Below are 12,950 nucleotides of genomic sequence, written 5' to 3'. Positions count from 1 at the left end.
CTTAAACTGCGCTGCTCAAGGGGCTCCCCACTCTTGCTCCATTTCATCAGCCTGCTGGTTTAGCTATCACAGGCTCTTCTCAAGGACACGAAGGACATGAAATCATCCCTGGAAACAGCAGGTACATGCTGTTTCTGGGACTGGTCACTTCCAAAGCTAATTAATTCTCTACTCGGATGTTAAGAAGTCTTTAAGGTCCTGAATATTTCTCCTGTTGTCCTCCACCTAATCACCAAGGGGCACATGCTTTTCACAGTCGATGTGCTAGGAAAGGCGGCAAAGGCAGCCCTCTCGGTGTGAGTGAGGAGTCCCAGCTGCACAGGGCCCCAGTTCAGCTCGAGTCCCACAGTTCACTCTCTCCGGTGTTTCTGGAGACTGAATCTTCCACACGAGCTGCTGTCCTGGTAGGTGGCCAACGTGATTCCACTAAAATGATAAGAGTATCACTGACCGGAGAGGTCAGCAACCATCCACTGAGCTGAGCACTCCCCCAGAGCTGTAGGACAATCAATGGCTTCCCAAAGCTGGTCTGCTCTGGGGCGACTTCAGCTACCACCACACACCTGGTAGATCTCTGGTACGCTTGTCCTTGGAGCTACACTACCACATTGCTCTTTACAGTGAGGGAAGAGATCTGCACAAAAGAGACAACAGAGCAGACCTGGGGCCTCTAACCAGCTACCTTCACCAGCCACCACAGAGAAGTTCTAGGCACTTCCATTAGATGTGGGCAGAGCACAGGCAGGAGCCGAGGAAGACGAAGGCAGACTGTTTCCTGATACAAGACTGAGGTTTCCTGGGCCCATGCACCTTCAGGAGCAAGAAAACTCTGCAAATGCAACACAACATCTAACAGCTGGAAAGAAGGACCAAGAGCAGTGATTTCCTAAATGAGGGATCAGGAAGCACCTGACTATACTCACTTTTGCCTCTGACTGACAGAAGAGCTATGCAAACAGAAACACAGGAAATATTACACTTCTCTGTGATCTAGAGTGAAGATGGACAAATCTTCAGGACACACTAAAAGTGGACTGCATCTGAGCCAGCTCATGTTTTGCCTGAAGTGGAAAAGATTTATCTTCCCCCCAGAAAGTCTTACTCCAAAACCAAGGAACAAAATCCTCCATTTTACACGTGAGGGATTAGGAAGAGCCAAGTTCACAGAGACAACCAGGCCAGCACTCTCATGGGTCCGGTACCACTGCACTGTCCTAAGGGAAGAAACCTTCATGCAAGCCACTGGTTCTGACACAACAGTTTCTGCCTCTTTGCTGGTGGCACTCTGCTTCCAACAGTTCCTTGGAAACACTGCCTGCAGAAAGCCCACTGACCCAAAGGATCAGGCAAGCATACTGAAAACCTGGAAACAAATTCAGGAAGTTAATCATAATCAGAGGATGAGCTAAGGCAGCAAGACTTTAAACTTGGGTACAGAACATCACACATGTGCTTTACGGACCTTCTAGTGCCACCTGCCTCTTTCTGACATCCCAAAGTGCTACGCGTGAAGACTTGAGGGGATTCGACAGGGGGAGATGCACGAGTCATTACCTTCAGTCCACCTTTCTCATGGAATGGCACAGTGTGAGTTAGATCCTCCTCCCTCTCCCAAAGGGTCATACACAGCACTCAGCAGATTCCTGAGGCTTCCATTCCTTCAGGGTTACCCACCACCCCTGGAAATATACCTTTATTTTCTTCCACTTTCTCTTTCCTCAGTGCATAGCAAATAGGAACTGCACTTTCCACTTCAGCTCCCTTTGTTTGGTTTTTTTTTACATTTCTTCCATCTCACTCCTGATCTGCAGCAGCCATTCTCACCTCAGGTATGGAAAAGTAGGGAAAGGAGGTGAAAGCAAAGGGAGGAAACAATCATTGTGTTTGTGATCAGTCAGGTCCAGAAGCCACTTGACCCAGAGAGATCAGTTTCCCCTACAACAATGGGTGAGCCTGGGAAGCAAATCAAGCAGACTGAATGATTTTTGGCAGAGAGAGAACAGTAGGAATGGTACAGACCTCTTCCTCCTCAATGCGAGCAGGTTCAATCAGCAGATTATTGGCTTGATCAAACGACACCCCCTGTTAGGACAGGAACCAGCAAAGAGGCATGCGGATTAGTGGAGCATAAACCAAACCCGCCACCACTACCACCACCACCCAACACACAAACGCACGCCACTCCGACAGGTCTGGCCGCACAGCACCAGAGTGGACCCCACTCACACCACTCCTGATTACCACCTACCAGCGAGAACCAGCGACAGGGCTGCTCCGGGGGCTCACAACATGCAGAGTGTCAGTGCTCTTTGGCCCAGCTAACTGGAAGCTGCATCTTTAAGGCCGTATTTTGTCTGTGTTGGCACTCTGAGGCTGTGACCATGAAGCTCACAAGCTGAATACTATTAGCTGATTTTACTCCCTCTGTACCAAGTCATTCAGTGAAGAAGGAGGGATTAAACACCACAGGATAAAAGCACAAAGGGACCTCTGGTGCCATCCAGCTGCTGCACAGGAACAAAGCAATCCCAAATCACACTGCACTGGTCCCTCCTGCAAAGGGAAGAACCTCCAGTGGAACAGCACATCCTGCCAGACACTCAGGGAACCTGCTCCCAAAAGCAGGAAACCTTAGAATTCCTCTTGAAAACCAACTGTCTTTACAAGAACACCCCTGATTTAAGGATTCAGCCTCCTGCACACCCCGTCCTACCTCCTTCTTCAATGCATGTATGCAGCACCTCTTACTTGAAACTCCACTGTACAGGGACACTGCTCCCCACGTTCCCACTTCTGGAAGACAACTCAGGAGGTAAGCTAATAAATCTGCCTTCATGAAGCAGGCATCCAACCCAGCCCCACAAAAAGGAAAACTGTGACTTCCAAGCAGAAGGCTTAGCCGATAACAAAAGTAACTTTCCGATAGAAACACCAAACCTGTGGTCTCAACACCTACACAGACTCTGCAGGCTTTGCCAATGGGTCAGCTTTGAGTCCCTGACTAAATAAGCTTTTGGGCGAGGGCATTTCCCCATATGACAGGTCTTGGATGAAAGGGACTCAAGATGGCTTCACACATTCTTGCAAGCAGCAGCAACTCCTTTTCATTTCAAAGAGCTTCACAAACAGCAAGGAAACTATATGACTCATCCCTAAGGAACAAGGGATGAGCTGTAGCAGCTCAGATACAGCAAGGCAAACATCCACTGAGACAAAGGCTCTGAAACAAACCTGAGTGCAGGAACCTTCCTCTGAGCAATCTGAACTCCAGCGTGGGGTGGAAACAATCCCAACAGTTTGGAGTGTGTGTGGTAACAGCAAGAACAGATTTTACTCCAGCATCTCCACCAGTTCAGAGACTCACATCTCACCCATGAGATTTGCTGGTGTCAAACTATGATGGAGATTCAGCCACACCCCGAATCCTGCCTACCAAATACACCTCACAAAACCATCGCACCAACTTCAGTAAGAACTGGTCTAACCTCATGCAGGGTCTCTCACCAGTGTACTCCTATTCCATCCTGTGAGGAATCTCCTCGAACAAGAATCTCTGCGTGTCCCTAACCAAACAGGGTAATTCAGCTGAGTAGACCCAAGGACGTCCTATCTCACCAGCCCCCATCTAAAACAAAAAGGCCCATCGTGGCCCCATGGTAATGGCAAAACTTGAGAACAAAAATTCCCCTAAATCCCAATGCACACCCCAGACTGCATCTGTGCTGGGGCAGACACAGTTGTGTAACCAACGGGAAGGGCACACTTCTCTCTGCTCTCTCTACCCGCTCCTCTCCAGGAAGCACCGTGGCAGAAAAACAAGTGTAAGCAGCCTGAACGTAAGCCTGAGATTAGATCCATCCAGGGATAAAGCTCATCCTGTTGCAAATGAGGTGAAACAACCAGCAAGCAAGGAGGCGACTGAAAGGAATGGAAGAACCTGTCAGTGATGGGACAAAAGAACTGTTCTTGCAGCACAGAACACATCATCACACATAATAGGGAGGGTGCAAGAATCTGGATACAGCGCAAGGAGTCAGACATAAACAACATGGCACAGCTCTTGGACAATATGAGCCCCAGAATGGATTGCAGCTCTCCCACCCTCAGCATGTCTCTCCTGAAGTGCTGGAACATCTTGCCAATGTTTTCATTGGTATCACATCAACCTGTTTGGTAATTCAAAGTGGCAGAAGGGAGGTCTGGCACCCCTCTGACCTTCCCCCCTCCCCACAAGACCTTACCTTCACTGAGGGCTGAGCAGATAAAGCTCCATTCTTTTTGTCATCCTCATCCCATGCTTCTTCTTGATCCTCGGGCTCTGTGTTGTTATTGCAGCCTCCTAACTCCTCTTCCTCTTTGGGGACTCCATCACTGTTCAGCCCCTGAAGGAGGGCCACCACTGCCTCTGGCTTGGGCAGTTTAGTTATCTTGAAGTGTTTCTTATAGTGGGGCGTGTCCTTGCGGATAAGCCTCTGTTTCTCCACTGGGAATGGTCGCTCTTCATCTTCATCCTCACCCTCACTCCGTATTAGTGTGTCCTCAGCAAAGTGTACAGTGGGCTACAAGAGCAAAGCCCCAGAAAGGTTGTGAACCTCAGGTAACAGACATATGTGGAGGCAGTGCAGAAACCTGCTGTCCCCCCACTACCAACACAGGCAAAGCCAGTGCTGCTGCTTTTGTGCTAAACACGATGCAGGAATACACGTTAAAATTCTACCATGCTTGCCTTCTTCCATATCAACCCTTTCACTCAGATGCATCTTCTGTCAGCTCCAGGGATTGAGGGCACTCAAACCTGTAACTCTGATTTTCTGCATAGTCCCTGTCTAGCTCCCACACTGTCCTTCCTAGTCACCCATGGACCCAGCTCCCACAGGCTGCCTGAATCTCTACTTCCACTTGGCTTCCACAGCCTGTATCTGCCTCCAGTGATGCCCGAATCACACTCCGTACCTCCATTTACCATTTTCTCTGAAACTTTTTAAGTCCTTCCACTTTTTATCATGACCCTGCTGCAGTTCCTAGGCTCCTACCTCATTGTATTCCACTTCCACATCATCCTCCTCTTGGTCAGCAACTTCCTTATGCTCCTCTTCAGCTCTGGGCTTCACCTCCTTCTCCAGCTCCCGCATCTCAGGCACCTGCCCATTTGGCCAGCTTCTCTCTCCCTCTTCTGCCTGCTCCTCTCCCCTAAAGTCAGCAGAGGCAGTGCTGTTGGAAAGGTGGGAGTCCTCGCTGCGATTTGACATGGCGCTCAGCCTCTTCTCCTGAGAAGATGATCGTAAAAGTCAAGAGGAAACCAAAGCAGCAGACAGAGCAATGTAGTGTGACTGGAGAAAGCCGGGATATGATCTACCAACAGAACCAGCTTTTTCTTGAGGCTCCCTGCTGCTTTCCCTGACAAGCCTGCTGCATCTCACCTAGGTCCCACCCCTGTTCCACCATCTGTACAGGCATTTATTCTTAGCATCACACCTGGGCAGCAAAGATGCCTCCTCCAAGCACTCCATTCCCATTATTCTTTACTAGGAATATCACAGCTGCCTTTTCTTCTCCCTCTTATTTTCATCCTCCCTGCGTTATGACAAAAGTGGCACCAACGCACACAGTTCCCCTTATATTGTTCTCTGTCTCCTGGTTGCATCTCCTGCTCTACCACAGTGGCCCCAGCTGACACCACAAGGCAGATTTCCAGCCCTTGGAATCCAGGCAATCCATGCTCAGTTCCTTCCAACCTTTCCTAAAAGCAAGCTCTTTCTGCCCAGCTTATGCATGCTGTCCCCCCAACTCCCCAAGCCTGCTACACGTTCTCAATAGTTATCCATCTCTTAGTGAAGAGCACTCACATCTGAGTTAGGAGAATTCAGGTTCGTGTCAGGCTTTGCAGCATGTACCTCGTTGCGCCGAACTTCAATCACTTTCTTCATAACCTTCAGCTCACTGGGATGAGGGGTTGCTCTGCGCTGTAAGCCCTACCGAAGAAAAACACGCAGGAGGTTCAACAGTCAGAGCAGCATGTGCCATGCCTCAAGATTGAACTACCTCAAATAACATGTTTTATCAGAGTGTCAGAGCCCCAGCTGGACATAACCTAAATGTCACATTGCAGGATCTGATCAGGGCCTCTCCACTACTATAGCCTGTAGCTGAGAAGAGGAAAGAAAAGAGAGGCAGAGAAAACTTCTTAGAGCTCACTCTCAAGACATTAGCCTGCTCTCCATCTGATAAAGGGACTGGGGGGGGGGGGGGGGAATTAGAGATGGGAGGTTTTAAATCGTGCTTCAGGCCTAGTAAATGCAAAATCATCAACACAGAAACCCCTAAGGGAACACACATGTGGAGTATCTTCTTAATCCCTCTGGTGTTTCTTAGTATGTCTGACAAGCCCATATACTACCAGCATTTGTGATGCTTCACTAATTCCATCCCAGCTGAGAGTCAAGAAAACCAGTATTCTAGAATTAGTAACAATGGTAAAAGCAATCAAAAAAACCCCACAAAACCCTCCAAACACCAGCAGCATATGCATGCTGCAAGGACAGATGCAAATACAATTTACTAGAAGGATTCAGATCTCAAGAGAATCTCTGTCCACAAACTAAAAAAGGGGGGAGGAGGGGGGAAATGCCTGCAGAAGATTTAAACAGAGTACTCACTGAAAACTGAAACTTTTATCCTGTCCTTTGTATCTGCAATTAAAGAAAAATAATCTTCCATAGTTTTGGAGGGTGCCTGTCTACAATGCATAGCTACTTTAGTAACAGGACACTCCACAGCATGGGCTTGCACCTGGCTCCATGGCTTGGGGTGGTGGAGATTGCCAGCCTCGAGTTTGGCTGTGCAGCTCTCCCCACTGAGGGGGGATTAACTAAAATCCAGTCCTGACAGGACTCTTGACTATTAGCATCTCGCGACTACCCAAATGCTCCACGGGCAGGTTAGCAGTCACAACTCAGCTCCCATGGGACAGCTGTCAAAATGTAAATCTGCACAGAGGCTCTCAGGGAACTCTCTTTTGTACCTGGCTTGTCTCCTCAGGGCACCAAATGCCCTTCAGACTGCAAAAATACAGTACATGCCTGCAGCAGTATTACAGGGTGAAACACGAACACCATAGTGGCTCCCCATCTTAGGAAAAAAGTTTAGGTTGTGCCAGTGTCTCCATAGGGAACTAATAAGCTTCCAGAAACTCTTCTTCTTACCCGTCTCTCAGCTCCAGACTCCTCTTCATCATCTACTTTGGGTTCATCTAGGAACTGAATCACGCTGACTCTGTTTAAATTGGTGTCCGTCCAGCTCTCCTCCACACTGTTCTGCAAAAGATTCTCTGGGGAGAAAGATAACACAGTAGGAGCTACTTTCTGAATGAGCAAGGTTGTAGGCTTGGATGAAAGACAGTTCTCAACCCATTAGGGCACCTCTGTTGTATTCACCCACGGCATCAAACCACAGAGGCCTTGAGGACAAAGGGTGTAACCTCCAGATTTTATCACCTCTTGTACGTCTCCTACCAGACCTACAGCAGCTTCTACAAAAGCACCTGAATGGTTCAGTTCCAGCACTTCTTACCCAAGAACTAAGGAAAAGGTAGGATTAAGGCACAAATTGGAAGTATTGACACAAGAATACCATTGTGATAGTAAGCAAACCTCACAGACAACTACCTGGTCAACAGACCAAAGCAGAAGACTCTGAAGACTAGGCTGCAGCTTCTTTACCACCTGGCAGAGAAGCAATTTCTCAGTTTTAACCACCTCTGCCTTGTAAAGTTGCCACCAGCCATCCAGGAGCCTAGGTCTGCTACAGGTATCACAGTAACGAAAAACAGTCCAACCAAGTAGAGAGGAAGGTGCAAGGCCTCTTTCCCAAGCACTCTTCAGAGAATATGGTACTGCAGACAGTGCTCATAATGCGGTTTCTTACCTAGGCTAGGAGAGGGCTGCTGGGGAAGCAGGTAACAAGTGAGAACTTTTTCTCCTGTCTTCTCATCATCCTCTGTTTGGAATTTGAGCATGGGCTGGGACTGATTCTCTGCCAGCCACAGGGCTTTCAAGTTAAGATTTGTCAAGGCAAAAGGCAAGTTCTGCAGTCTGCAAAAGAAAAGAACTGCTGGTTAAACTTACTTGGTAACGAAGGAGCTTCAACTCAGCTCCAGACTGCTTCGGCTACATTGGAGAAGGACAGCGCCAAGTCACTGCAGGATCCCTCAACTCTTACCACACTGAAGCAGCTGGCTTGTGCCCTGTGGCTCTGCCGCCACCACAGACTGGGCTCTGGTAACCCACCCTCATCAGTTTGCTAATTAGGCAGAGGACAGCTTCTATCAACAATGTGAAAATGGTGAACTTTGAAGAGCGGTTTGAGGGCAAAAAACCTATGATTTCACAGACCAGTACACAGAGAGTGTTCCAAACAGAAGCTCTGGTCAGCTTCCAACTGCTACAAAAAAACAGCAGCCTCAGCTAACAGAACTGCAGCTAAAATCTGCAGGAATCTTTCAGAACAGATCACAGATATTGGCACACCATAGGGTTGTCCACGTCACAAACAAGGCTTTGACACCAATCACCTGAGGGCTGACGACACAAAACTAAAAAAATCTGCAGGAAGGAAGACAGTGGATCAGGGATGTCCCCTAAGCTTTATTTCACACATGGCAGAATGTCCCCACACGTCTGCATTAATTCTACCCTGTATTCAAATAACAGGGAGAAGGGCTTAACAGGCAAAGCTTGAGACACACACGCCTCTTTCCAGAGCCCTAAGCAGCCAGTCTGGGCTTCTCCAAGCTGTGGATGCTGGGATCAGCACAGACCCAGTGTCTCCCAAAACACACCAGCAGCCTCTTCAGCCACATGCCTACAAGCCTGTTTACCCTCCCTGCTGCTGACCTGTTCCCGGCCACATCCAGGACGTGAAGCTCAGTGGTGTTAGCAAGCTCTGGTGGCAGGAGAGCCAGGCGGTTGTCTCGCAAGGACAGCACGTTCAGATTGGCACAGCCTCCAATCTCAGCTGGAAGGGATGTCAGCCGGTTCCGATCCACGTTCAGGTTCGTCAGCTTGGCCAGCTTGCCAAGGGACTTTGGTAAGGCCTAGGAAGGAGATGATTCAGTTGTTGCAAAAGATAAGAGTAGCAGAATAAAGGCATAAAGGCACAGAGCCTTCTGTCCAGGGAAAAAAGCTGCCTTCTGTCCTAACACAGACACATTTTCAATAAAGTTGTCATTACAACTTTGGGACAGATTTTCTCTCAGGTTCACTAACTGTTATATGCCAACTCTTACCTCAGCACAGCACGCTCAGAACACCACTGGTCAAGATATTTCTCCTGTTCATCTGTCCATCCCCAGTACTTGTGTTTTAACAATCAAATCGTGAGCAGTTTGGAGCAGGGCCATTCTAAATTACACTACTCCATGACCCCTTGCCAAATGCAGTTTTTGATGTAGTCCTGCTCCCATCAGATTGGATGGGCTTCAGGACTGGCTATCCTAGAACCAGCATCCTAGCTATCCTAGAGATTTTTTCAGAGAAAAAGAACTGAGAGAAAGCAGCTTCCACCAGGGTCTTCCCAAGAGCCTGCGAGCCAGGTGAAACCGTGCATCAAAGCAGCTGAAGGGAGAGCAGCTGCAGCACGCTCAGGAATGCAGCTCAGAAGCCAGAAGACAGGAGAAGATCCCTGGCACGTGGACAGCACAGAAGAGGCAGGGTGGCTGCTGGTGTACTTACTGTCAGCATGTTCTCTGTCAAGATGAGTTCTGACAGATTTTCACAGTCCCCAATTGATTCTGTCACCTCTGTCAGCCGATTCTGGTCCACCTTGAGGATGGAGAGCTGCTTCAGCTGACCTGGCCAGGGCAACAAGCTAGGTGTGAACTAGGCCACAGAGATAATGACACTGTTCAGGCACTACCTTTCTTCCCTCCCCATCAGGGCTTGTTCACAGGTTTCACCTAATGATGATGCAGATCAAGAACCTGAACTCGTCCTGTAGAGTTCTGTTCACCAGTATCACCTGCTGCTGCTGCACTCAACTACTGCGACTACGTCCATCAAACCCTACTACCTTGTTACACACACTCTTGCCTGAAGACCCCCCACCAGGAGCACTGCCAGGGCAGTGAAGTCCTGCACTGCTCTCCATCCCGCAATACTCACCAATCCCATCTGGGATGCATTCCAACAGGTTCTGTGACAGCAGCAAGTCCGTCAGTGCTACTAGCCCACTGACCTCATTGGGCAACTGCTCCAGCTTGTTCTCAGACACATCCAGACAGACCAAGCGGCGGAGATTGCCCAGCTCCTAGAATCAGAAAGGAGACAGTATGGCTCAAGGTAGCAGCTGAGGAAGGGAGCAAAGTGGTGAATCAATAAGCCCGAACAGGTACTTACTGGAGGCAGGGCTGAGAGCTGGTTGCGGTCTAACCAAAGCTCACGCAGGTTTGGTAGCGCTCCCAGAGTATCTGGCTGTAACAGAGCAGGACAGTAATAGCATCAGTCCCTTCCACAGGGGAGAAGCTGCTCAAGGATGCTACAAATCACACCACACCTCTGCAAAGCTAGACATTGTTATTGCTTTCACACCTCCTAGAACCATTTGCCAAATGGTTTATAAAGCTATTGTGCTGGTGTGCCACAATACAGCAGCACATATGTTTGGAAATGTCTGCAGAAGGTCCCCACAGGAAACATGGAAGACAATAGCAAGGACTGTCTGGTAGCAGGCAAGACAAGAACTAAACAGGGTTTTGGAATTCTGGCCTTACGAAAGAAACTAGTCTTTCTCCTCTTCTGCCTCTCAGAGACTAAAAACATTTGGGTAACACTGGCTAACTCAACATGACAGAGCAGCACCATCAGCAATGCTAGACATGTTCATAGCATCACTCCACAACCACCATACACGCTGATTAGCGTTTGGGGTTGGAGCTAATGCATCACTGGAGAGCAGTTCAAGTGTCAGACAACTGTTCTCACAAGTAAGCTGCAGCCTTGTGCATAGCAAGCTGCACGAAGTCCTTTGCTTCCCAATTTAGGTGGGTTTCTGCCAAAAAACATTTCAGAACATTAAAAGCAGGATTCAGTGACAGCTTAATCCATAGCTGCAAAATTAAAGAGTATCACTGGATGTCACTGACTGTGAAGACAAGCTGAATTTCGAGACTGCACGGGCTCTCAGCACGCTTATGCTCAAAGTCCTCCATGGAGGCACCCAAGTCCAGAGGGCACACACCCCATGCTTGGCTGACTTCACTGCCAGGAACAACATGGAACAGTCCTGCACTTTGCAGTAGAGAAATCAAATAAGAAAGGCAGAAAGTTGGCCTAGCAGAAGTGAAAAGGAACAGACAAAAGCAGTGCAGCACATAAGTACCAGAGTCTCATTGGGAAGGAAAGACCCTTAAGGCAGCTAGATAGCAAGATCAACATCCCAGAGCAAAAGTGCTTGGAAAGAGCAGAGCAAGTTGTGCATGAGGACAGTCAGAAGTAAGACACAAGGGCCAATATGTGAAGAGAACATTATGCTGAGAACAATGACTAGGCCATGGTGGGCAGATCACAATCTTGCCAAACAACTTTCGGGTCTATTTCTTTGCATTTCAGATGAGAAACCACTTGCTTCCACAGAGGTACAGAGTTGGCCCCTACCAACCACCCATATTCCCTCCCCACCATCCCTCACCTACCAGTACTTCCAGGTCATTGCCACCAAGATCCAACTGTTCTAACTTGACAAGGAAGGAGAGTGAACTGCAAGATCCAGGGAGTAGAGAGGGGAAGAGAGAGGGGGTGGGTGGGAAAAAAAGCAAGCAAGAAAGAAGAACAGAAGGTTAGCATCTGGGACACATATCTCACAAGTTACATAATTTTTAATAACTCCTAAAACAGATGGGGCAATCCTGATCTTTTTCATAGTCCCTCTGAGCCAAACAGTTTAGGGAACTGGTACCCTTCCCCCAGGCCGGACCACCTGCACCAGGTTACCGTGTTCAGTAGTACCAGCAGTCCCAAAGCAACCAGCTTCCACTCTGTCACCGATTTGCCTTCTCGCCCTCCCACCATAAAATACTCTTTGAGCAAAAACACACAGATGACAAGACACACCTTAACCTGCTGCCCATTTTTGTAGGAAAGATGGGGACTTGCGCACAGATTAACAGATAACAGAAGAGAGTCAGCAGAGGACAATACATATTTGGGGGGCAAGGAGAGCACAGCTGCAAGGAGAGGCAGGAATGACAAACTCAGCAGCCTCAGCTTCCCCAAATGGGATGCCCATGTTGTTTGAGAGAAGGGGAAAAACAGCACTGGCACGACATCTCAGAAGAGGTCAAAACATACAGACAAGAAGCCCACTAGGCAAGATACTGTGAGAAGCCTGCACAGGAACCAAAGCCTGTCAACACTGGTGGTCCAAAGATGTGCCCCGAGCACCCACACACGCATCATGACCTGGTGCTATGAAAGGCTGCAGCTGCAACCCCACAAAACCAGGATTCAGTTCTTCTGTCATGGCCCAGCTGTTCATGTGTCCTCAGCTCTCAGTCCTGCTCCATCAACTCAGCTTCCACTTCCCCAAACAGGTGTTGCTGTCTCTCAATTTACACTAGGGCAGAACCGCCATCTCAGCCCTGCCCACTTTCCCAGCCGGAATGGTCTTCAGTTATTTTTATTCCCTTCATAAGGAACTGTCCTAACACAGAAATGACTATATTTCTCTGCAAATAGAGCTATATATCTCAACGCCATCCAAACTAAGGAAGTTGGGGGCTGCAAATCTGTGAGAAAGCAATAAAAGAGGTATGTCTTGCCTGGGCCAGGCTATAAAAACATTTGGGCTACAGAGGAAAAGCAGTTCTCATCTTGTGCAGTGGTGGATTTTGAGATACTGTATTAACTCAAGCAAGGTTTATCAACGGGATCATCAAAAGGATTCTGTTGTATGGCAGT

The 12,950-nt window shown here is 48.5% G+C and overlaps 1 protein-coding gene across 28 annotated transcripts in view; it reads right to left on the bottom strand.

The window, feature by feature from the left end:
• Positions 1–12,950, bottom strand: part of SCRIB (scribble planar cell polarity protein) — a 116,560-nt gene that overhangs the window by 77,209 nt on the left and 26,401 nt on the right. For 26 of the 28 annotated variants that reach the window (XM_037378796.1, XM_037378767.1, XM_037378768.1 and 23 more), the window contains 11 exons: positions 11,687–11,750; positions 10,392–10,466; positions 10,158–10,302; positions 9,729–9,847; positions 8,892–9,091; positions 7,924–8,090; positions 7,203–7,327; positions 5,847–5,972; positions 5,034–5,267; positions 4,242–4,559; positions 2,020–2,082 (listed from right to left, as the gene is read on the bottom strand). In XM_037378796.1, the coding sequence (XP_037234693.1) occupies positions 2,020–2,082; positions 4,242–4,559; positions 5,034–5,267; positions 5,847–5,972; positions 7,203–7,327; positions 7,924–8,090; positions 8,892–9,091; positions 9,729–9,847; positions 10,158–10,302; positions 10,392–10,466; positions 11,687–11,750 (1,636 nt within the window). The remainder of the gene's footprint in view (positions 1–2,019; positions 2,083–4,241; positions 4,560–5,033; positions 5,268–5,846; positions 5,973–7,202; positions 7,328–7,923; positions 8,091–8,891; positions 9,092–9,728; positions 9,848–10,157; positions 10,303–10,391; positions 10,467–11,686; positions 11,751–12,950) is intronic. The other 2 variants (XM_037378769.1, XM_037378774.1) reach the window with 2 other exon arrangements.

This window comes from Falco rusticolus, chromosome 3 (assembly GCF_015220075.1).
Source record: "Falco rusticolus isolate bFalRus1 chromosome 3, bFalRus1.pri, whole genome shotgun sequence".
NCBI lineage: Eukaryota > Metazoa > Chordata > Aves > Falconiformes > Falconidae > Falco > Falco rusticolus.
Note: the sequence above shows the minus strand (reverse complement) of the source record. Positions and strands in the feature narration are given on the sequence as shown.